Source organism: Penicillium macrosclerotiorum (assembly GCF_028827735.1).
Source record: "Penicillium macrosclerotiorum strain IBT 26536 chromosome Unknown utg000003l_segment0_segment0, whole genome shotgun sequence".
Taxonomy (NCBI): Eukaryota; Fungi; Ascomycota; class Eurotiomycetes; order Eurotiales; family Aspergillaceae; genus Penicillium; species Penicillium macrosclerotiorum.
The window spans coordinates 4,428,446-4,452,378 of record NW_026643083.1 but is presented as its reverse complement, the minus strand read 5'-3'; the positions used below and the strand labels follow the sequence as shown (position 1 = coordinate 4,452,378).

General features: G+C 52.6%; 11 protein-coding genes across 11 annotated transcripts; 9 read left to right on the top strand and 2 right to left on the bottom strand.

The window, feature by feature from the left end:
• Positions 1–403: 403 nt before the first annotated feature.
• Positions 404–857, bottom strand: N7462_004501 (uncharacterized protein; the record flags this gene model as incomplete). The annotated part of the gene is made up of 2 exons (XM_057076227.1): positions 404–505; positions 582–857. 2 exons carry the CDS (start codon positions 855–857, stop codon positions 404–406), a joined length of 378 nt encoding a protein of 125 aa, XP_056935732.1.
• A 1,292-nt stretch (positions 858–2,149) lies between these two features.
• Positions 2,150–2,881, top strand: N7462_004500 (uncharacterized protein; the record flags this gene model as incomplete). The annotated part of the gene is made up of 1 exon (XM_057076226.1): positions 2,150–2,881. The coding sequence occupies one exon, from the start codon at positions 2,150–2,152 to the stop codon at positions 2,879–2,881; it is 732 nt and encodes a 243-aa protein (XP_056935731.1).
• Positions 2,882–3,386: 505 nt separating this feature from the next.
• On the top strand, positions 3,387–4,302 carry N7462_004499 (protein-transporting protein BCP1; the record flags this gene model as incomplete). Its single annotated transcript, XM_057076225.1, has 2 exons — positions 3,387–3,461; positions 3,520–4,302. The coding sequence occupies 2 exons, from the start codon at positions 3,387–3,389 to the stop codon at positions 4,300–4,302; spliced, it is 858 nt and encodes a 285-aa protein (XP_056935730.1).
• Positions 4,303–4,505: 203 nt separating this feature from the next.
• Positions 4,506–5,635, bottom strand: N7462_004498 (chorismate mutase ARO7; the record flags this gene model as incomplete). The annotated part of the gene is made up of 3 exons (XM_057076224.1): positions 4,506–4,583; positions 4,653–5,304; positions 5,565–5,635. 3 exons carry the CDS (start codon positions 5,633–5,635, stop codon positions 4,506–4,508), a joined length of 801 nt encoding a protein of 266 aa, XP_056935729.1.
• Positions 5,636–6,247: 612 nt separating this feature from the next.
• Positions 6,248–8,441, top strand: mdv1 (uncharacterized protein; the record flags this gene model as incomplete). The annotated part of the gene is made up of 4 exons (XM_057076223.1): positions 6,248–6,331; positions 6,414–7,014; positions 7,087–8,111; positions 8,166–8,441. The coding sequence occupies 4 exons, from the start codon at positions 6,248–6,250 to the stop codon at positions 8,439–8,441; spliced, it is 1,986 nt and encodes a 661-aa protein (XP_056935728.1).
• A 1,443-nt stretch (positions 8,442–9,884) lies between these two features.
• Positions 9,885–11,876, top strand: N7462_004496 (uncharacterized protein; the record flags this gene model as incomplete). The annotated part of the gene is made up of 1 exon (XM_057076222.1): positions 9,885–11,876. The coding sequence occupies one exon, from the start codon at positions 9,885–9,887 to the stop codon at positions 11,874–11,876; it is 1,992 nt and encodes a 663-aa protein (XP_056935727.1).
• Positions 11,877–12,507: 631 nt separating this feature from the next.
• On the top strand, positions 12,508–13,767 carry N7462_004495 (SRR1 family protein; the record flags this gene model as incomplete). The annotated part of the gene is made up of 3 exons (XM_057076221.1): positions 12,508–12,851; positions 12,912–13,565; positions 13,647–13,767. The coding sequence occupies 3 exons, from the start codon at positions 12,508–12,510 to the stop codon at positions 13,765–13,767; spliced, it is 1,119 nt and encodes a 372-aa protein (XP_056935726.1).
• Positions 13,768–14,508: 741 nt separating this feature from the next.
• Positions 14,509–16,243, top strand: snf4 (AMP-activated serine/threonine-protein kinase regulatory subunit SNF4; the record flags this gene model as incomplete). Its single annotated transcript, XM_057076220.1, has 5 exons — positions 14,509–14,658; positions 14,943–15,120; positions 15,201–15,350; positions 15,426–15,991; positions 16,061–16,243. The coding sequence occupies 5 exons, from the start codon at positions 14,509–14,511 to the stop codon at positions 16,241–16,243; spliced, it is 1,227 nt and encodes a 408-aa protein (XP_056935725.1).
• A 674-nt stretch (positions 16,244–16,917) lies between these two features.
• Positions 16,918–19,172, top strand: N7462_004493 (uncharacterized protein; the record flags this gene model as incomplete). Its single annotated transcript, XM_057076219.1, has 3 exons — positions 16,918–18,004; positions 18,064–18,384; positions 18,451–19,172. 3 exons carry the CDS (start codon positions 16,918–16,920, stop codon positions 19,170–19,172), a joined length of 2,130 nt encoding a protein of 709 aa, XP_056935724.1.
• Positions 19,173–20,524: 1,352 nt separating this feature from the next.
• atfB (bZIP transcription factor atfB) lies at positions 20,525–21,498 on the top strand (the record flags this gene model as incomplete). Its single annotated transcript, XM_057076218.1, has 2 exons — positions 20,525–20,993; positions 21,050–21,498. 2 exons carry the CDS (start codon positions 20,525–20,527, stop codon positions 21,496–21,498), a joined length of 918 nt encoding a protein of 305 aa, XP_056935723.1.
• A 911-nt stretch (positions 21,499–22,409) lies between these two features.
• On the top strand, positions 22,410–23,146 carry N7462_004491 (uncharacterized protein; the record flags this gene model as incomplete). The annotated part of the gene is made up of 2 exons (XM_057076217.1): positions 22,410–22,633; positions 22,687–23,146. 2 exons carry the CDS (start codon positions 22,410–22,412, stop codon positions 23,144–23,146), a joined length of 684 nt encoding a protein of 227 aa, XP_056935722.1.
• Positions 23,147–23,933: the final 787 nt, after the last annotated feature.

The following is a 23,933-nucleotide window of genomic DNA, read 5'->3' as shown; positions in this document are numbered from 1 at the left end:
TCATCTAGAGCCATATTTCATGCTCATGTCACACTAGGTTGGCCTCGGCCCCAGTGGGCATTGCACATTTTGCCAGATGAACGATGTAGCCCTCTGTATAATACATTACACTATTTCTCTGCACTCGGGGACAGAAGTATATAACCCCATAATACATGACACGATTGATGAAACTTTTTGAGACTTATATACCCAGCTAGGCGTAGTCACATATTACAAAATACATTTCTACTCAAACAACAAAGATCTTTTCAATGAAATCATTGAATCGCTCTGCATGCTTTTCAAAAAGACAAGAGGCCGCAAAATCGTCATATCATACATGTCATCGCCGATACTCCCCAAGTCCAGACAGTTTTCAAGGGTATTAGGATAATGACTTCACCACCACAGGTCACTGGGCTTATTTCTTAATGCCCTTCTCGCGCAGGCGCTGCTCATCATCAGCTTGCAACTCGGCATCAATCTGCGCCCCCTTCGAGGGCTTGTTGCCATGCATCTTGGCCTGTGAGAAAATAGCAGTCTTTTGTCAGTCATCTGGGCTCTTATAAATACAAAATGGTGGGCTGTCGTCCACTTACCGGCTTAGTGGGATCCTGCTTGCTCAGTTCAGCCTCTGGGTCGTACTCGCCGTTGTGGTGGTGCGACGAATTGGGCTTCTTCTCCTGGGAAGCGAGCTTGTTGGCGATCGAACGCTGGTCCTTGGAATCCAGGTTCTTGTGGCTATGGGGAGGCGCGCCCTCGCTGTAGCGTTCGCGCTCGTTGATGACGGATTGGGGCTCATTGCGCTGGTCACCAGCCTCGTAGAGGGCAGGGAAGCCAACGCTCGATTGACCGGCTCCGTGGTACTTAGACATGTTGGCGATGCAGAAAATTGGTATAACAAAATATGTGGAAGGAATTCAAATAGCGAGAGTTCAAATAGAATTAAAGCAAACTGTGTGAAGATTCTCGTGGCAATTGCGTTGTGGAAGTTCTGGAATACCTCAATCTTATACCTGGCGATTTGACGGCCGTGATGTCATGCTGGAGTCACTGAGATCATGGTGGGGCGAGGCCCAGAAGTGGCTCGAATGCCAGGGTGGGAGTTCTTACTTGTACAGTAAGTTGGACCCTTTTTTCCTTGCAATATGATTTGCATCAGAGGTGAGGTGCAATCAAGGCAGCGCGGCGCTGTGACATCTTCTATCGTGGGTGTTCTGGGGCCGGGAGTCTGCTCTTGCATCACACTGATTCGTAAACTCCACACCCATTCACCCATTTCCCCCCGATCGTCGACATCGAGTCTTTTCCAGTTTCTTCTCTTTCTCGATCTGATTTAAATCTGATGTTTCATTGGCTCGAGGACAGCGAATTCGTGTCCGTGACTCGATGAGGTGTTGCTGTAACTGTCCGTTGCCGTGCTTATCTATAGCGTATACTATACTGTAGCAGAGTGACCAGGGGGTGGCAATTCAAGATTTTCTGGTGACGGGGATTCTTGAGAACGAAAAAATAACCCCTAATCATCCGGCTCGACTAGTATAGTAAGAGTGGTATACGTTATGAGTGCCCGAAATCCTTGATTAGATACATGAAGCATTCAAGACTTCTGGCCTTTTGAGATGGTCAATGCTAGTGTCGATAGATGGTCATACCCAAGATCCTGTTCAGGAGAGTGGAGGAAGCTGTGGGATTGGGGAGTAAGTCCAAATGAGGCGCCTTTAATTCAAATTGTCAGCGTTGTACGCTAACTGCGACAAGAGCAGTTCATTGAATATGTTAAATAGTCGTCCCGATCTATACAACTCGGGGGCTGGGCCCAAGTGGCCGCCGAACGACCCGCTGCGGTGACTCGGGCTGGGGCGCAACCACTCCGTCTCTAAGAGCTACCGGCGCTCGGGTGCGACCTATGCTTCTTGCCCGCTTCCCAATGGCTCTCAGTTGCCGATTCGGACCCTGTTGCAGGACCCTTCTCTCTTCTACGCGCTGCAGCACCAAATGGCAGTTGCATGCTCCGACCCACGCCGGTCATCGGAGTCAATCATGCCCACCACCAGTCAATTCACAACTTCACTCGGGCTCAACAGTTCCTAATCAAGTCCGCAAACTATCACACCGACCAGAATACGCCCTTCATCACACCTGTGGTCAACAGCCTACCCGTCCAATGAGTACATCCGCCCCCGCCCCGGAAGTGCAACCCCGCTTCCAGCAGCTCTTCGCCGAGCTCGAGAAGCGCTTCCAATCGACCAGCTTGGGCAGCGACAAATGGTATATCCTCGCCATTTCCACTCTGGCCGCCGGCCCAGACCCAGAACGTGCAGACCAGCTCTACCTGCACCTCTGCTCGCAACCCGGCAATGCCACCCCTGCCGCGCGGCAGGCACTGGTTCGCCGCCTGCGGGAGGCCCTTATTAAGGCCGTCCCCATCGTCGGCGTCTGCAAGCCCATCGAAGCCATCCTTTCCATCGGCAAGGTCGAGCGGGACGAAGACAAAGATTACACCTTCACCCGAGAGGGCTGGCAATGCGACCAGGCCAACCACGACCGCGGTGCAGCGTGGATGCAGAAGCTGTATTCGCGGAACACCAGCGGCACGCTGGACCTGTTCAGTGCCCACCGAGACTTCTCCTGGCTGTCGGAGGAGATCACATACGGCTTATTCCTCTCGGATCGCCAGATCTTGGACGATGTGGATACGCAGCTCGTCGTGTTGCCCGGCATCATGAGCCAGAACCTGCCCAATGAGACTCACTGGCATATCCGTGGCACAAGACGGCTCGGGCTCCCGAAGGAGGAGGTTCAGGTGATTTGGGACTGTGTGCAGCTAGTTGCGCAGTTTTTTGAAGTCAAGTTGAATAAGGTGCCGACTGTTGAGCAAGTCGAATATGACGTATAGGCTGCCCAAAAATATTAAGAACAATATACACCTCGATGTTTCTTGGGTATCTGGGCAATTACATTGCTAGCGGATGTCAAACTGGATTCGTAACAAATATATCTAATTGATTTCTTTCTAGGCCTTTTTGTCAAGCTTTCTGGGAGTTTGTCAGCGGAGACTCTGAGCGAGGTGATTAAATAAATATATTGCAACCAAGCTATCGAATCAAAACCCTTGCATGTAATTTTTCCCCCTTAAGCCATTCATGTATTTTCACATATTCAACAGCCAATTGTTTCTGAAAAGCTTTATTCCCAGGCCATTTTTGTGCAATTGACCATAGATGTGCTATGATGATCCAGTATCTTAACTAGGAAGTCTCCGTCATAAGAGAAGCAAGGTGCCGATAACGACCGATAAGAGAAAAAAGTTCGAAAGCGGCGGAGGGGCGGAGCACCCTCCAGATCCAAAACGTCTTCACCTCCGCTCGTTCCCTCATAGAACCACAAAAACACCAGACACTATGGGTAAACGCAAGCAGGACCTTGGCGATGTGCCCATGGGTGGCACCGAGCCCCAGGATGATGATTCTGACGACGTGAGAACCCCGCGCCTGGCACACCCGCACCGCACGAATTATTCCTAACCCACTCCAGGACGTTGACATGGTCAATGTCGACTTCGAATGGTTTGACCCGCAACCCGCCGTAGATTTCCACGGCATCAAGAACCTGCTCCGCCAATTATTCGACAACGATGCTCAGATCTTCGATATGTCCGCCTTGTCGGACCTCATTTTGTCACAGCCGACGCTCGGCTCGACCGTGAAGGTGGACGGGAACGAGTCGGATCCGTATGCGTTCCTGTCGGTCCTGAACCTGCAGGAGCACAAGGACAAGCCCGTCATCCAGGACCTCATCAAGTACCTCCAGGGCAAGGCTTCATCCAACCCTTCCCTCGCCGCTCTCAAGGAGCTCCTCTCCCAGAACCCCACCCCGCCCGTCGGTCTGATCTTGACCGAGCGCCTGATCAACATGCCCGCCCAGGTTATCCCGCCCATGTATAACATGCTGTTGGAGGAGATTTCTTGGGCCATCCAGGACAACGAGCCCTACAACTTTTCACACTACCTCATCGTCTCGAAGAACTACCAGGAGATCGAGTCGAAGCTCGACCTCGAAGAATCCCGGCCGCAGAAGAAAAAGAAGAAGGCCGGCGAAGCTTCTCAGCGCTTCTTCTTCCACCCGGAAGACGAGGTTCTGGAGCGGCATGCGCTGTGCTCGGGCAGCATTGAGTATACGCACAAGCAGGACGAGGGCCACTCGGACTCGAAGCGTGCGTTCCAGGAGCTCGGTATCCGCACCAGCGGCAGCTTGACCCTGATCGAGGGGGCCAAGTTCGAGGGTGCTGTTAAGGCAATCACGGAGTACTTGTCTTGAGAGGTTAATATAAAAGGCGTATGAATCATGTTTCGTCATTTAACCCCCATGTCCCATTTACGAGAATCTTTTCTATGTTTCTTTCTTGAACTCCCTCTTCTTCGTTGCCTCAGTACCCAATATCCTCTTTTCTACCAGCGGCATGATTTATAGAGCCCTCCTCCCAAAGAATAAAAAGTTCATGATTCGTGACGAATAATTCTTCATTCCCATTGGGTTCCCTTGAGGCGCTGCATAAGATATTCCACCTCGACAATCTTGGTTAGAGGAATGACGCATTCCTGCAAAAATAGGCCTATGTTAGCGATCTGATTCTCCACGCATTGCGCCGTAGTGTCTCGTGTGCATACCTTGTACATAGCCACCACAGCATCGATGTTGATTTTCTGCCCCTTTTCATCGGGGAAGGCCGGATCTGTCCCATAGGTCTTCGCCTTGAGGCGCAGGCGCTCCAGCACCTTGAGCTCGACTTGAGCATTGGTGATCGCCGCATCAATGCCGGCACGGTCCTCCGCGCGAATCAAGCGCACGAACAACTCAGGATCCTTCTGGAACTTCGACTCCGCAACAAACTTGCCGAAATGAATGCGACGCGACAGCGCCTGCAGACAGGCGACATCGCAGGTCGCGGCCGAGCCGTAGTTCTCCTGTGTCTCGCCACGGTCCTCGCCTCCAAACTGGGGGCACACGGCCGGCAGAATCTCCTTGATATAGCGCTCCTTGATGACATTGTTGACGCTCACGTCGTTGTCGTGCAGGATTTCAGGATACTCAAGTGGCTGTAGAATCGGCTCTTCGAGCACGTCGGGGAAGAATGGGTATTCATCAGGGGATTGGTAGCGGCGGACACGCGACTGGATTCGTTCTTGCTCCCGGAGCATATAATCCATCAGGCTCAGATCGCTGTTGGGGATCTTCACGCCACCGGGCACATAGATGGTCTTATTGAGTGGGAACTGAACTCGCTCGATCAGGTGGAAGGTGATGGTGTCTTCCAGTCGGCTGGGGATCCGGAATATTAGCAAATGATTTGGATACGTAACCTCTTTTGTCACTCTTTTGAATAGAAAAGATATTGAACAACAGCTCTCCGTTGCTGTAGAAGCTGGGTAGGAGACTGTGGTTGATCTCTATACGAAAGCAACTAGGTACATCATGATACATGATGGCGGGGCGCGGGGAACAGTCCAAGTAAAAAAAAGTAAAAACCAGTAAAGATAGAGGCGACCGGAGAGGATATGAGACAGGGAGAGGGGACTCACATCAACTGGAAGCGGATATTGGCCAGGTCCAATGCCTTGGAGGCATCGGACAGATTAATTGCAGTGTCCATGGCTCGTCGGGGAGATGTGTTGAAGGTGAAGAAGTGCCGGCCCTGCGAAGTCGGAGTCGACTGCTCGGAGGCCGGAGTCGCAGTCCATTGGCTCTGTATTTATAAGACGCCGGGGAAAGTATCGATGAACATTTTGACTTTCATTCGGGTCGTAGAACGTATAGTGGACATGCACCAAGCCAGGAATAGCGAACGGATCTGAAATCGCCGATTTTGTTCGTTTGCTGGACCTTTATCGGATACTCGGTACTCGGTCAGTACCGATCGACCGCAGTACTTGAAATGGTACATGGGGATGACCACTGCCGTGTACCGATTAAGTGGCAGCTCCTTCCAGGTCCAAACCACCTTGCAGTACCTTTCGCTAGCGTCTCGACTGGCTGCAGAGTCCAGGTTCTGCGACTGACACATCGATTCAAGGCGAGCCTGGCTTCACATTGCAACCGAGGCCAACGAGTGCTGTAAAAGTACCGTACAGTGTATCCGGGGAACGCGGTAAATCATCGCGTGAACACATGACGACCATCTCTCCTGCAGCAACCTCCGAGCACCTCCAACTCTACCCCTCGAACCCCCGGGCCTTGGTTGAGCCCCAGGACAAATCCTCCAGGAATGGAGAATCAACGCCGCGATGAGTCACCGTCCGGCTTGTCTGATATTGTTGAGGGCGAGGGCCTGCTAGGCACTGGCCTCACGGTAAGCTTTTTTTTCCCCTTCCAGCTCATTCGGGAGATGCCCCTTCAAACGCGCGACCGCTGATTAAACGGGAAATGGACAGACGCGACACATTGAAGCCTTTGGACGAAAGGTCACCACAACGGCGGGACACTTGATGGGACCGACTGAGCAAGGTCATGGTAGCCACTATCACAATGCGATGACCGACATCCACCGCGAGTTGCGCCGGCCGACGGCGCAGCGCAAGGTGTTTTCCTTAACCCAGACAACCCCAACTGATCTGGTTCGATCCAAACTGTCGACCTCCGAGATCCAGTCGCGTGCTCTTTCCTCGGTCCCGGATGACCTTCTCTTCAACATCCCTGAAGATACCAGCTCCTACTCCCTATTCCAAGGCTTCCAAGCGTCCCTCCCCGAACAAGAACATGGACACAAGAAGCACCGCAGGCGCAGCTCGAAAAATGCGAAACTGCTCAAGGACAGTGAGAAGGGTGGGGCTTTGACAGCTGGTCCTGCGGCGTTGAGGGAGGAACGGAAAACATTGAGTCGCCGGCTGGAGATGATGGGTGTTCGAAAGAACATGTGCAGTGCTGAGATTCATGAGATCGACAACAAAGTTGCCAATCTGCACAAGATGCGTCAAATCGTTCTGGATCGATTAGCCGGATTAGAAATGGACGAAGCGGCATTGGAACATGAGCGTATGTTTACAATCCCTGGCATGTCATTTGACGGAGCCATGAGAGCCAGACCATCTGACACAGAACATATAGTTACCGAGCTAGACAACAAGCTAGAAGACTTACAACCAGAGGAGACACCTGAAACCTCCGCCACGTCCGACACCCCCAAGTCCTCGGAAGGCCAGGATGACTCCATTGTATCTTCAGGGGACCCTGCCATGGATGCGTCCTTCATGTCCGAGTCGATATACGAAAAAATCCCCACTCCATCACCCAGAAGCCTGCGGCACAAATCCATTCGAAAACGGTCGATGCCCATCCTGCATGAACATTTCGCTCCCGGTTCGCTCATTAAAGAGATCGAAGCCCACACCGATATGGTCACTGCCATTGATTTCGACTACCCCTTCGGCACTATGGTCAGCGCGGCATTGGACGATACAGTGCGAGTTTGGGATATGAATGTTGGTCGCTGCTCAGGACTGTTGGAGGGACACCACGCCTCGGTCCGCTGCTTGCAAGTGGAAGATAACATTGTTGCAACGGGATCTATGGACGCCTCTGTTCGACTGTGGGATTTGAGCCGTGCTCGCCCCGCCACCCGTGACGGTCGTCTAAACAAGCATGAACGTGACCAAGAAGACGAGGCACTTTTATCCTCTTCGACAGTTCCTCCTTCTTCAAACCTGGAAGACTGCCATGTCTTCTCGCTTGAAGCTCATGTTGACGAAGTGACTGCCCTCCACTTCAAGGGCGATACGCTCATTTCGGGCTCTGCAGACAAGACTTTGCGACAGTGGGATCTTGTCAAAGGGCGATGTGTCCAAACATTGGACATTCTGTGGGCAGCGACGCAAGCATCCTCGACATCCATGACCGCGGAGGGCACTTGGCGCCCGTCTGGGCGTCTCCCAGATGCGTCTGCCGACTTTGTGGGCGCGGTGCAATGCTTTGATGCGGCTCTTGCCTGCGGTACTGCCGACGGTATGGTGCGCCTGTGGGATCTCCGCAGCGGCCAGGTTCATCGCAGCCTCGTGGGCCACACGGGCCCTGTCACCTGTTTGCAGTTCGATGACATGCATTTGGTGACGGGTAGTCTCGACCGCAGCATCCGGGTAAGTTCCACTCTGACACCAGCTTGGTAGCGAACCATTTTTAACATGATACAGATTTGGGATCTCCGTACTGGCTCCATCTACGATGCCTATGCTTATGACAAGCCAATCACTAGTATGATGTTTGACTCTAAGCGTATCGTGGCTGCGGCTGGTGAGAGTGTCGTCAAAGTTTACGATAAGGCCGATGCGCACCACTGGGACTGCGGCCCAGGGGTCGGCGTCGACGATGAGGGACCTTCCCCTGCGACAGTGGAACGCGTGCGTCTCAAGGACGGATATCTCGTTGAAGGACGTAAAGACGGTACTATGGCCGCCTGGACCTGCTAAGGAGTCCGATATCCAGTATACCCACTCTTTCCTCACTCGATTTCCATGCCTTCTTGCTCGAGGCATCTCCCTGCTCCTTTCTCACTTCCCCCCTTCTACCCTGCGCCCGTTGTATAGTATTCCATACCATGTCTAGAGAGTCTGGATGTAGCGAGCTGGCGCACTTGGAGTGGCAGGACCATGATCTGAATTGCTCCTCTTTACGTACAGTGGCATTTTTGCCCCGAATCCAAATCCATTTGTTGGACGTTCTTTCATTGCGAGAAACCTCCGAATGCACCAGTAGATTATCTCGGCTCAGCGGCGCCTCCTGCACATTGAGCAAGGATCCAAATGCAAAAATAGCACAGAGCCAGAATCAAGGCCCATGGACAGGGCCACAAAGGAATAAAGCCACCGGGAGTCCCTAAGAACGTAGGTTGTGGGAGACAAAAGACCAAGCACGTTGTCAAAGAGATCTTGCGGAGATGAAGGGACTGCCGGTGTCGAGGCGCTGAGATTCTTCATCTTCGGGGGATCGCCGCTCCGCCCAACCTTTTCTTCCTTCTTTCACTTCTCTCCATAGTCGGCGGCTACTTATTTGCGCATTCTTTTTCATCTCAAGAAAGCCAATTCTGCACTCCATTCTGATCGCTTACCTGCTGCATCGATCTCCTGGCCTGCGTTGCGGGCTCCACCCCTTTACCCATCGAGCCGCAGTCACGTTCCGTCGCGTGTCGCGCGTTTCGACCTCAGCAATCTGGAGTCGCGATCTACAGATATCGGACGAGCGAACAACGACAAACATTCACAGTTTTCTCTTTGAATCTCAAAATCAGATATTTAAACACCGAGTAAGTCCAAGGCTCTCCTGCTATACATCGCTGTGTGGTTCTAGAATTCCTTGTTGGACTTGCGGCAACTTTGCCGGCCTTCAATGGGATAATACCCATACCTCCTCCGCACTATCTTCATCCCTACAAAGGTGAATTTAGTTTGATCAGCGTCTCACATCTCACATTCTAGATCTATCAGTCAAGTGAATCTGCCAAAATTTGCCGATATTCGCGAGTACGGCGTGTTCCAGTCCCTGGCACTGTGTAACTGCTTACAGTGAGTGTTAATTTTTTGCCTTTTCCATTTTTGATCCCAAGAAGAGAATCTTGCCTTGGTTACTCTTTACTTGTGCTGTCGTTGTTCAATCATCTCTTCCCTCACTCTTTATGCTTATCTGACGACGGCTTCGGTTGTTTGCCAGACATTGAGGTTTGCTTCCCCGAGACTGATCTAATCTCAATTCACCTTTTCCCTCCCCCTTTATCGTCTCTGAGTATGATAAACCCCTCCTAGTCCATTTTTCTTTGACCTTGAATCTGTCATATCTTGATTGAATTGGTTTGGCGTAGTTCGATACATGAAGTAAGAGCATCGTGAAGGCTACAAGTGCTAACATGATTCATCTAGATGCCTTTGACGCGCACAGCGCAGCGGGCGGCCGGTCCGAAGGATGCAGGGTTTGATGTTATGCTTGACCTTGCACCTGAGCCAACTTTGCCTGCGGTGCCAATTGCAGCCTCATGGAACTATGGCGCTCAAGGAGCCGCGGGCCTACCTCGACCGATAGCCTTGCAGCCAAACGTTGATGTGCACAATATGGCTCGAAAGATCGACAGTGGCCTCGAGCGTGCCCGAGTCCGAGAGACTGCCGAATTAGATCGTGAGATACGAACTGGGGCCATGAGATATTCTCCAGCCCGTCGACAGCTCAAACGTGAACCGACCCCCGATCAGACGCAATTGATGCAGTCGCTGCACGACGCAGCTGAGTCACCAGGTGAATACTATAACACCCAGGAGTCTGACGCAACCCCTCCGCGGCCTGTACAACAGCCAGTTTCCACAGATTCCAGTCCCGATGTAGAGCCCCCTCTGCAACGTCGTCTGTCTGTCATGTCATATGAGCCTCTATATCCATCACCACTTCAACGAGCCGGATCTCCTCGTCAGAATACCACCTCATCTCAAAGCACACCGGCTCGCCATAGCTCTATCGACAATGCCTCCGAATTGTCTTGGAACCTCGAACGTGATATTCACGAGGACGATTTGCAACGAACAAGGCCGGGAAAATACCGTGGAGAGCCCCATGGACGCAATATTACGGCGCCTCCCCGACGGCCATCCGGGTTGTCCATGCTCCAGGAGACCATTGAAGAGGAGGAAGAGCCAAGTTCAGATCCAATAGACGAGCCCGAGCAAATACCAGAGCAAATACCGGACCCTCCGTCTGCACAGTCTATTCGCACGTGGACAGAACCAGTGCGAACAATAATCCCTCAATTCCTTCGCACTGGATCTCCCCAACAAAGCCCCCAATCTTCACCGAATCTCCCCAAGGAAGGTCAGCCCAACGGATGGTTATCTTCTATGCCCTCCATGCCATCGTTACGATTTGAACACCGTGACAAGCATACATCAACCCTCAGACGAACGAACTGGTTTTCGACGACGTTTGTTCTCCCGGTACTTGTAGTTATCGTCTCCATGGCACTTTTTTTCGCCTTCCAGGGCGGTTTGCTCGAAAACATTCACTTCCCTTTCTCTCGCGAGCAGCCACCATACGTCTCACCAGATATGCCTGGCTCTTCTCTTGTCCATGGCCTTAATTATCAGGTGAACAGAATAAACGCCCAAGTGGCGTCCCTATCATCGGAGTTGAGCATCGTGAGATCGGAACACAGTCATGATCCACACCCTACCTATGTCACTGATCCTGCCCCTGAAACACTGCCTCCAAGGGTTAACTTCTTGTCGCCCTCGCTAGGCGCTCTTATTGACCCTTTCAATACCGCTCCGACAGTTGGACGCAAGAATCCATTCTGGAAACGTGTCTTGATTAGCATCATACCATTTAATTACGGCATCCGCAACCCACTTCCCCCTATTGCCGCCCTCACACCCTGGGAGGAGATCGGCGATTGCTGGTGTAGTTCTCCTCGCAATGGTGTCACCCAGCTCTCGGTACTCCTCAACCACTACATCGTGCCCGATGAGCTTGTTGTCGAACACATCGCTGCCGGCGCAACTCTTGACCCAAGCGTCGCCCCCAAAGACATCGAAGTATGGGCTAGGTACCGAGTTGTTCCTCTTGATAGCCCGAAAGGAACGCGAAGTTTCTTCTCCATATTCACTCCATGGCGGACCCCGAGAAATTCCCATCCGGTTGAGCCGATATCTTCTAAAGAAAAAGGTCTTGGCGGATACAATGTCCCAGGGGAGAATTCCCTCCATGAAGTTCTCATGAATGTCCTGCGCGTATCCAATCCTCATGAGCCGCCGGAGGCTTACTCCGGACGATCCCGCACTGGGCTCGAACTTCTACCGCATCGGACGGATGACATACAACGTCACTGCGAAGAACAATATACAGCGCTTCGCACTCAATACTGTGATTGAAATCCCGACGATTCGTGTGGACAAAGTGGCCTTCCGGGTGACTTCGAATTGGGGCTCGAATCATACCTGCATCTACCGGTTCAAGCTTCATGGAAATGTTTGAGTGGGATTATTATAGCTATATCCCCTTTAGACTTCTTCTTCTTTGTCTTTGCTTGGCGGGCAGTATTTACGATTTTGCTTTTGTTTATCCAAGTCTGGGCCGGATTGCGACGACGAGGTCTTTCTCTCTCTCTTTCCCTCCTTTATTCTGCTGCGCGATGATGATACCTTGCATTTAGCGCGTTGGATGGCTGTGATGATGGCGTTCTAGGGAATCTTTTGGGCCTAGGAGTCAATTTAAGACCGTTTCCCTCTTTACTTATCGTAAACGCAAGACTGTATATCTTCCATACCTGGAATAGAATACGTGGCAAGCGTGGAGAAGGGGAGGCAAAGGGGCTATTATCCCTTCAGTTGTAGCCGCGCGCCACGGTCACACGATGAAACAGCCTCACAGGTCCAATCTTCTACGCACCCCCAAGCGTGTACAGCGGCTACTAGCCCCGCCCCCAGGGGTGCAACCACCACAGAACCTCTGACCTGCCTTGGCTTCGATCCTAATTGAAACTCCCCATAAGCACCTTAGAATATGGCACACGAAAATGATTATGATGAGTCCTGCGTGGAGGATACAGGTCTGGGCTCTTACTCTTATATGTGTACCCGTCGCTGGCCCGAAATGCCTCACGATGCACCCCAAAGCATAGATGAAGCGGTGGCTCGAATCGACCAGATGTACGAATCAGGCATACCCTTTTTCACCAAGGATGCGATACGGAGCGCCTTTGAGCAGTGCCAGCAAGAGCCTGCAAGCGGCAAGAAGATCTACCTCCCGGGCCTGGACGGCGCGATAGTTGAGTTCGATACTTGGACGGGGGAGAGCAGGCCCGGAACGAGTATGGATGGCGACGAAGTCAAATTGGATCGTCTACTGTAGGATCCTGTCTCATCACTCTATAAGGATATTTGGAAGCCGGGCGCTGATGTCAATAGGCTGGCCCCAAGTCTCAGGTACGAATGCCGGGCGAGTCTGAAGCATAGTCTCTGGTGGGGCAGCCACGTCGACTGCCCGCCTTTCTGCTCGCTGCTCCTTGCCCACCCGTCCATTTCGATGCGGTCGGGTACAAAAGAGTTGTACGAACCCCGGCCTCGACCGGTGCGCGCAGATGTCGCCAAGGCGTTCGAGGGCCATGCTCAGAAATGGCGGGAAAGCGAGATGTGCCTGAAGCTCGAGCAGATTCTAACCAAGGCCGCAGCCGCGCATGAGATCACCAAGGTGGTGGGACTTGCGCTGGGCACGATCTCGTACATGGACAATGAATACCCGCGATCCGCTGTCCAGCATGCATTGCTGCTTACATTGCGGGACTGGCTGACGGCGAAGGGAGGAAGGGCAGATCAAGATGTTCCTTGCTTTGCCCAAGACCCGATCTATAAGTCTATGGACAAGGCCATCCTGCGGGAGCACGGGGTCGAGGTGGTCAATGACCCTCGAGCCTGGCTAGAGATTGATGACACATCTATTGTGTTCTCCTGTGCCCCCGATGTGCCTGTCAAGGAAATTGTGGCTGATATTGCTCGACCAGCTGTCGTCATCTGGGAGCAGGTTGATCATGAGGATGCAGACCAAAAGGGCGGAGAATCTAGGTAAGGGGTTTTCGACACTCTCTTTTGGGGGCGAGAAAGTCTGGTACAATGAGGACCTTTTTCACTGATGTGAGGGTATAGAACCGATCCCAGCTCGCCTCGAGTGCGGGCGATGATGGAGGGCTATGCAATGTTCGACTTCGACGCGGATGACACCCATTTTTGCAATACGGTCGTCTATGTTCGACGATGTCGGGAGTGAGTTGGTGATTTATGGGTCTCCGAGTCCCTAAGAGCCATATATATGTACATACATGCTCTGATTCGATAGGATATGCGAAGATATGAGAGTGTAGAAGCGGTGAAACAATTCCTTCGGTCGTCGGCCAAGTTGTGTACACTGTACACTTTCTGCCAGCGATTGCATGCGATCTGCTCGTTATCACCCTCCACTCTTTCTCGCCTTTTTCCTCTGAAAACCCTCTCCTTCTCTAGAACGAGAGAGTTCAAACGTAGCCGACTGGGTTATCTATATGGAAATGGCATCGACACAATTGATAATTGTATACTGTCATAGTTCTACCAGCCGTCCTATGATGCCTGATGTGCAAATGATCGAACCGAGCGCGACAGGCGGATGACTGGCTCGTGACATTCTCGAATATTGATTCGAACTCAATCTACGATATGGGACCATACAATACTGTGAGCATAGTAAATTGGCGTGGAACATACCCAAATGGTTCTCTTTACGGCGCCGGTTGGGCTTCATATGCTGGCCTGAGAAACAAGGCTCCCAGGAGGGGGAATGGCCAAGTTGGGGAAGATGCGGCTGGGATTGGCATCAACGGAGGGGCTTTGGACGGTGAAAGAGACGGTGCTTTGGTCCCTCAGTCCGTCTCTCCTGACCTCTTCTTCCAGTCTGTCAGTCTCTTTTATTTCCCCCCGTCCCTTCCTCCTCTCTCTTCGACTGCTCTCCATCCCCTAGGGTCACACCCCCACCATGACGAAGGCGGAAGACACCCGGCCTCACCTCCCCGGGACCTTCACCTCCCTCGGTCACGCGCCTTTCGTGCAGCCATCCTCGTACCTTCGCCCTCCAATGACCTCCTACTCCGAGAGACCAATCGATCGGGAAGAGCGACAAGGCCTGGTACGTCGTCCTTTTCTTTTTCTTTCTTTTTTTTTTTGGACTCGCACTGCCCCACATCCGTTCGGGCCCTCCTGTCCTCTCCTCTCCAGGAATTCCTCGCACCCGGTTAAAGAGCCGATGTGCACAAGAGAGAAGGAGAGAAAGTGAGAGTGAGAGAGAGAGAGTGAGAGGAAAAGGGGAGAGAGCTTGGTTCAGAACATGGGCAAACATGGCTTGGAACTGCAAAGCTCCCCCCAGTTCGTGGCGGCTCATATCCAGATCTTGACTAACGCAGCGTCAAACAGCGCGCCATTCGCAACTTCCTGAAGGTCCGCACGAGTTACGATGTCCTCCCTCTCAGTTTCCGACTCATCGTCTTCGACACCTCGCTTTCTGTGAAGGAAAGCTTGAATATTCTGATCCAAAATGGCATGTGGTGCTCTCCCACTTCCCCCTCTCCCCGCGACAATCCCGCTGTGGAGCGTAAATGAGAGAGAATCCTGGGGAACGTCCCCCGCAAAAGAGAAATACGGGCTAACTGGGAAGGTAATCGGGAAGTACAGGCATCGTTTCAGCCCCGTTGTGGGACTCGAAGGCATCAAAATTTGCAGGTCTTCTGACCACCTCCGACTACATCAACGTCATCCAATACTATTTCCAAAACCCCGCTGCACTCAACCAAATCGACCAGTTTCGGCTGGATAGCCTCCGTGGTGCGTCTCCTTCCCCCTCAACCCTCGATTCCTTTCGACGATGGCTCAATTCTGACCTGAATGGATAATGGACAGAAGTGGAGAAGGCATTGGGAGTCGCGCCGCCTGAGACCATCTCCATCGATCCCGAACGACCGCTCTACGAAGCTTGCCGCCGGATGCTCGAGTCCCGTGCGCGTCGTATTCCGCTCGTCACCAATGACAGCCAGACCGACCGATCTCATGTTCTCAGCGTTATTACTCAGTACCGTATCCTGAAGTTTGTCGCCGTGAACGTACCCGATACTCAGATGCTGCGTCGCCCTCTGGGCGAGCTCCTGCTTGGGACCTACGAGAACATCGCGACTGCATCCATGGACACTCCCGTCATTGATGTAATTCACATTCTGGTCGAGCGCAGTATATCGAGTGTGCCCATTCTGAACTCTGAGGGTATGCGAACCTGCCAACGGGCGCCCCCATCTCCCTTTTTTGGGAGTTTCTACTACCATCCACGTCCCCATGCTAAATGCCTTTGTCTCATTTGTCTAGGTGTTGTGTACAATGTCTTTGAATCGGTGGATGTCATTGCGCTGATCCGAGGCGGTGTCTATGATGATTTGAGTCTCACGGTGGGAGAGGTGCTGAAGAAGCGCTCGCCAGTATGTGGCTTTCAACCAATGCCTTCTAATAACCATTTTTATGTGTCAGAGGTCTGACTACTCTCGCAGGAATTCCCCGGTATTTACACCTGTTCCTTGAATGACGGTCTGGATACTATCTTCGATACCATCCGCAAGTCCCGAGTTCACCGTTTAGTTGTGGTGGATGAGCACTTTAAGCTCAAGGGTGTGCTGACCCTGAGTGATATTCTCCACTACATTCTCCTGGAAGGAGAAAATGACGAAGTATGATCGAGTCCGGCGGGACCGAAGTTCTCTACCACGCGTATACATATCCATGTTCTCCCCCTTTGCATAATACCGGCGTTCTATCTTATATCTTTGTTATTCTTGTCTTCGAGGAGAATCCTTTTTGAGGCCGATTGCCTGCACGACGGAACAATCGGGAAATATCTCGCGGCTGTCCTACTTGGCTGACTTTTGGGTTTCTAATGAATGTACAAAGGTAATTATTACACCTTTTCTAAAAATTTGGTTCTTTTTGCGCCGAATGTTGAAGCTGGGCGCTTTGGGCAGAAATAGATTTCCTTGATAATTCGTTTTCTTTTCATGCTTCTGTCTCCCTCCCTCTCCCTCTCTTTCTTTTCCCATCTGCATCTTTCAATCGTGATGTTCACTGTCAACGTAAATGATGGCTCCCCGCTTTACGGTCTTCACGAGGCAAGCACAAGAACCTTCAGCTCTGAACCTTTCAGAAGAGCAACCACCCGTCGACACAAACATGGAAGCGACAAGTAGACCGCACTTTCCGTTACTGCAGTACCTTCCGCAAGGTAAAAAGCATCCTGACCACAGGTCACAACCCAACGCCTATCATCTCCTGCCTTCTTCTCCTTCACTAGGTCTCTACGTCCACAACTTCGATCTGAAGCATTCCGTGTTCTTGGTCTGAAGCCATTGCCAACATGACCCTGTTCCGCTCCCTCTTTCGGCCGAATAAGTCAGAATCAGATAGGCCTTCTCGGCCTCGTCACCCTTGGCTTCGGCCACGACGCTCTCAGTCGGAATTGGCCGTATTGAATGGCCGGTCCGAGCCGGCTGCAACAGCCAAAGATACAAACACAACTCTCACGCCAACCCAGAGTGAACCCAGTGAAACGAGCGAGAGAAGCAATCTTGTGACTTATCATCATCCTATTCATGGAGCGGAACGTTCGTACAGCCATGATGATCGAATCCTGCCTGATAATAATCCCCTTATCGGTCCAGGACACCCTCCCGAGAGCGTTGAGCCTCAAGAGCTGTCCCGATCTCAACCGGGCTCCCGGCGCCTAAGAAATCTGATGTCTCGCCTCCGCTTGAGCAGATCTCATGACCAAAGTTCCGTTTCAGAGGAGCCAACCCCCAGTGCATTGCAGGGTGCAAGGGAAATCACAAAGGAAGAAACGAAGGCTGCTACGACCGCACAAGAACCACTTTCCCAGAACCAGCCGAACGTTGAGCCTGAACAGAATCGAAATGTGAGCGCCCAGACAGTCCAGTCCCATGAATCAAGCAATACTACCATCGTATATCGACCTTCCTCACCACGCATTCCGTTGTCTGTTCAAGAGCTGGGAGGGGATTTGGCTTGGGATGATCTACTGAACTTTGATCAGGACAGTGGACACTTGCCAGAAATATCGGATCCTTTTTCAGATAGCAAGAACTCTGATCCTCATCATCGAGCTCTTACATCGTCCAGATATAGCGAGGAGGCCATCCGGAAATCTGAGGCATCGCGTCGATCGCATAGGCACAGCGAGACTGAGAGTTCCACATTGGCCAACTCCCATACTAGCAGCCAGCACCGCAGCCAGCAGGACTCCCATAGTCCTCACAGCTCACATCATCTCTCGACTCAGCGGAATAGCTCTGGAAGCAGTCAGTCAAGTCGAAACAGTCGAATGAGCCGCCTCGACCCATCCAAGGCGACTGTTGCATTCAATATGCTGGCGGGCAAGTTGAACGTTGCACTTTCTATCCCTACAGATGATCTCATGATCGCTTCATGTAGGTTTCCTTTCTGATTCCTCTACCGTGCTCCTTCTAATCGAGAGTGGTATGCGTAGCTGAAGATCCAGCAGCGACGCAAGCTGACAGCTCAATTCTGCATCGACGCCACCGTTTTCTTGGTCGAGTGCGTCCAGTGCAGTCCAACGCAGCGCTTGGGGAAACTTCGCAGCCACCCTCATCAAAATTACGACGGGCAAAGACCTTTGCTAGCTTTGCTCGTCGACCGGAGCCCATGGTTTCTCTGCGCGGCAAGTCCATCGAAACTCTTGCTCGTCTAGGAGGCCATAGCTTCATCATCCTCTCGGCTGACCTGGCACCCTGCCCTCTGCAGCTGCCCGCCTGCATTGTGGCAACGGTGATGTACCTGCGGAGATTTGGTTGGTCCTTTTTGGATTGTTTTCCTCGACGTCATGGCATGGCTAACTAACCTCGGGTTCCTGCAGGTCTCAGCGCCGCCGAACTTTTCCTTGAGCCAGGCGACTTAAAGAGTGCGATTAACCTGTACGACCACTTTGCAAGCCAAGTACTGTCGGCGGAAAAGGAGGAATCTAAAATCGCGATGACCATGCGCGTGGTGGCCATGCCCCACTGGGAGGATGATGCCGAACCTGTCCTGGTACTCAGTGTGGGCTGGACCCTCAAGGCTTTGCTAAGCGGACTACCCGGGGGCATCCTCGGCTCTCCCCGCCTGTACCAAACCCTGCGGGACATCTGCCATACCGAAGGGATCCCTGTGGCGGGCCGTGTTCGGCTCATTACGCTGGCGATTGTCGCGCTGACCAGTGAGATGCAATGCGCCCTCCTCTGCGCGATTTTTGGACTTCTCACCGGCTTGCTCCAAGAGCCAGCGAGTCCCGAGCTTGCACTGCATCCACACCAGCCTCAGGCGCCGGCCGAACAGGCGGCACCCGGGACTGTCGTCCGGCCTGTGGCAAGTGTGTCGAAAGCCGATAGATTGGCGCGGGTATTTGGACCGCTGCTGATCGGGACTGGCCCGCGCGATCACAACCACGCCGTGCAACCGAATCCAGTGGAAGCCGTGGAGCAAGAGATCGCCGAGGACCGCGTGGCGGGGATGTTACTCGAGCACTGGCGCAGCGTGAGTCGTAATCTGCGGGACTGGGCTAGCGCGCCCTCGCGCGGGGCAATGGGAAAGCGGGAGTGAATGACATGGAGAGGGACTGGAATGCGAACGGAGAATTGGACTTGAATAGCAACTCAGGGTGTTCAGGGTATTGGGGAATGAAGGAATTGAGGAGTGGAGGAGAGGGGATGATGGACAGGATTCAATTGGCGGGTTGCTGTTATTCCGTGTTGTTCTGCTATACTTTTATTCTTGTTTGGACTCTTCAAACAGAGCCATCAACATGCAGTTTCATATTTCTCTCCGACAGGAGGGGGAAGGACTGCTGGTTTAGTTCTAGAACTTGTATACTTCCGAGCTTTGCATACTTTCCAGGGTCGAGCAGGTCTCCACTTTCCGTAGCCGAAACCTGGTTTACCCGCAATAACAAGGCCATCGATGACTGGGCGGCTTGAGATCCCGTCTCCCCAATCCAGGCTCGTCATGGAGCTGGTAGCTGGTACTGGATGTTTCTTGTTTATGGAGGGAGAGGGGTACCGGAGGGACTGGAGGTGCTGATGGGCTGATGGGCTGATGGGAGCTACGGTCTTGCGGAGTTCCCCCTCTGCTCGGCTCTGCTCTCCAGTCCTGAGTCTCTTCTGGCCGCATGTCGCGGATCCTGGCGAACCCTATATCAACACATCACTCATCCACGCATTCACACCTCCACATCTTCACACCTTCACACCTCCACGCATCAACACATCAACGCATCAACGCATCAACGCATTGGCACCTCGGTCCCTCCTTCATCAATCCATGAAGGTAGCCGTAGATGCGTGGTGTCAGTGTCCCAAATTCCCAGCTGTGTCTGTACCACGCCGCTCCTACATCCTGGCTCTGTCCCACTCACCACCACCCTCGGCACGGTCATTCTGCACGCGCATTCGTCCGGATCTGCTGGACCGCAGGAAGTTCTGTCCGACCGTGGCTCCCGCCAGTCGACCGCACCTGGACCTCCCGCTTCTTCAGGCACCGGCTGGACAACCGTGGTTTCTCTTCTCTCGCTAACCCAACCCGAGACGCGAGCCTGCTGGTCTTGACGCCGAAGACTTTATGTTTGAGGGTGGGCCCGTCGCGACTGTACCTGGCTACGGGCTACTGCCGACGGATAACACACTGCCATTCTGGAGACCTCACCTATTAGCTGTGATCTATACCGGCCCTGTTCCAGCGACCTCGTGCGCAGCTTCCGTTTCGACCCAATCCAAGCCCAGCACGGAAAGCGCAAGTGAAGAGACTGAGCAAACGAAAGCAGTGAAAAAAAGACTACAAGACCACAAGACAGCAAGAGAGGACCAGGACTGTGCCTGAAATCGTCTGTTTCTCCCAATTCGGATCGGACCTCTCAGACAGGTGACTGCGCCAACCAACTCCTTCCCTTCCAATCTGCCATGTCTGCTGGAAACATGAATCCTTCCTCTCTACCCTCCGGGTTGCTTATCACGGACTCCATCGGTACGATCGGACAGTCAGCATTCACCACTTCGCACGCCTTCACAGGCGAATTCCTAGGGCTCCCAATCCCCGACGACGAGCAGCTCTGGGGTTTGAGTCCCATCTCCCCAATAATGGGCACCGGCGGCTGGGATGCTAAAGCGGATGCAGCCGCCTTTGCCAGCTCTGCCTTGGAACGAGACTTGAAAAATACGCAAGTCCGCAATGGCCAACCCACCCCCCCACCCTACGATGATCACAGTCTCCGCGACTCATCCAGCCTCGAAATCGAGTCAGCCAGCAAACGCCGTGCTACACGGGAGTCCAAGACCGCCGCCGCCAGCCTAAGCCCGGACCTTGATGAAAATCCGCACCAGGAGCGCGCCAAACGGGCCAAGTTCCTCGAGCGCAACCGTCTCGCCGCCAGTAAGTGCCGACAAAAGAAAAGGAGCACACGCAAAAGCTGGAGGTTCGCTTCAAAGAGCAGTCCGAGAAGAAAGAGCACCTGGTTGCGGAGATCACTCGGTTGCGCTCCGAGATCCTCAGTCTCAAGAACGAAGTCCTGAAGCACGCTCAGTGCGGCGACGAACCGATCAAGCTACACCTCGCCCAGATGGTCAAGAAGATCACCGACATCGATGGCCCACCTCCACCCCCGACCATGGCGGGTCCCCCGGCCGACCTGGTGGAGAATGTCTCCACATCGCCATCTGAGATCGCCTCGGCGGCCACCACGACCACCGCTCCTACTGTGCCGGCGCCGTTGTCCTTCGGCTTTGATGACTCGCTGCAGCTAGAGCCCGCGGCCGCAGCGGCGGCGGCAGAGGCCTTTGAGCAGCAGTTGCGTCGGGACTCAGAAGCCACCTTGGTTTCCGAGTCGTCGTATGCCTTCTCGGCAGATAATACTTTTGATGACCTGATCAATGTGTGACATTGTCACTGGCTGATGTGTGCCTTGTACGAGACACGAGTGATGAGGAATTTCTTTTGGGCGTCTTCGTGAGGGGTTTTTGAACTTGGCTTGGGCAGCAGGTCTGTCGGTGCGGCGTTAAGTTCGGGCTTCAGTCGGGGGGTTGCAAAGCGCGTTTAACCTGGTTCTCTCTTTTAATTCCCTCAACTTTCTGGTCGATGTATTGGAACTTGTGATCTTGCTTGTGGGGATGCAACAAGCGGGAGGGGTGTCTGGCGTTGAGTTTTGAAACTGAATCCTACTGGGCATGTATTTGACCCTGACTATTCAGCCTCAGCAGTCTTTTCTGTTTTGCTTTTGTTGTGCGGGGCCTTTTTCTTTTCCATCTGTTAAATATCTCCTATAGGAAGGCTTTTTGCTCTTTCGGAGGTACTTCTCTGTGTATGATGCCATGCTCGTTCTTGATTATCTATGTATTGTGGCAACTGGGGCTGCGCTGGTACTTCAAGCTACCCTGCCAGGGCAATGGACTAGCTTCAGTGTATGTCTGAAACAAGTTATTCTGTTGGCCGGCCTGAAAGCCAGCTTTTTTTTAATAGGGATTGTCGTAGATTCTACTTTCGGTCGGTCTCTTCTGGGCGTCCGACTGTAGCCGGATTCTCTAGTCAATGGATGAGTACTCTAGACCGGATGATCGAACGACGCCCTGACAAGGTAGACATTTTTTTGGCACCTTTTATTGGTATAATACACCAAACCAGCGGTCGCGAAGTTCACGCTTCGTTGATCTAGGTAGCACTATGAGAAGATCCGATGCAGTGGACCAACTAAAGAAGTTGCCTGGGTTTTCTATGCCACTGCCTAGTCTCCCTTCGTATAAAGCCCACCTGTTGTCGCCGCAATCAACGCAGTGAAGCAACCCACATCGCAGAATGTCCGTCATTGAGATAAGTTGCATGGGTGTTCGGCCCTCCCTGGACATCATGGACGAAAGTACCCGTGAAGGCCAGATCTTGAGGAAAGTATGGGATACGGTGACGACCGACCCCGGTGGCCCGCATCGAGTGTATTGGGGTCTGGAGAACGATGAGTCGTCCAAATTATGGACCTTCTTCGACTGGGACTCTATTGAAGACCACGAGCATTATGCAAAGATGTAAGCGACGATTCCAAACACTGCGCAGAGAGTCTGCTGAACTCGGTTTGTAGGCTTGGCCCTGCGGCCGTGAAGGATTTGCCAACTATCTTGAACCGGGGTTTCTTCACAAAGCATATTACCGTGGCGCCGTCTCCGCCTAGTGCGCTTCGGTCTCCGATGACGGACATTATACGGGCGTACTTCGCTTGTGATATCGCGATCACCGACAAGGATCTCGCTGCAGCGCAGATACGGCTATTTTTAGAGGATAAGCTGCGACATTGCCCCACCGCCGAAGGGTTGAGTTGTGGGTGGAGCGTGGAGAACGATTTGCCCGTATTGGGAGGGCCAGAAGGACAGACAGGGTCGATGCTGATTGCGTTTATTGGCTGGCGGAGCGTCGCTGCGAACAAGCAGTTCTGGGCGGATGAAGGGCTGCAGGAACTGGAGAGCTTGTTCCAGGGCATGGAAGGAATGATTCAATGGGTAAAGTTTCATATCCATTGTCGCAGCCTCGCTCGCGATTTATAGATCCAATGCAGGGACTTTCCCGAGTGCCATTCTGCTGTTACAGGAGCCTATTGAGTAGACTAATCTTACTACTCAACCCGATACCGGTTCCTGTGAAAGCATCCATGAAGGGGGAACACGTAGAATCGATTGCGTTCATTGGATATGGTGTTGGCTAGTGCACTTGGCGTCGTTGTCGAATGGCCACCGAAGCGGGGCAAAGCTGAAGTTTTGTCAGCTAAACCGATTCTCAAAGCCACAGCGAGTGGTGAAAGGCTTTCGAGACATTGTCAGACCCGTTTCGAGTCACGAGTACAAATTGGGGCCATTTCCCAGGCTAAGCATGGGTTATGGGTTTATTTGTTAAATATGGCATCAGATCCGATAATGGGAGACCAAGGTATCTCCTCCCCCGGAACAAGATGTCCGACGCCTGACCTCCACAATTTTGTATGTCCAGAGCTCTTCATTGGTGTATTCGAGGGGCTAATTATATGATGTGCCTTCCGTTCCAGATAGCGCCCTCCAGTCAGTCCAATGCTAAGCCAGAATGTTTGAGGAGCTGGAGAGATATCTTGACTCCTTATTTGACGAACGCTTTGAACCTACATGGAAGCTATACGGTTGAAGATATAAATCGTCATTTGCAATTTTTTGAAAATCAGGTCACCGGCTGGTTGGGACCGGGTCCTTCATATAATTCTGACAAGGACCTGTATACAATCAACTATCCCTCCTCTCTCACCGACGACCACACTCCATTTGAGGTCAGTTTCTGCTGGAAAAGCAAGCATCAAAATGGGAAACC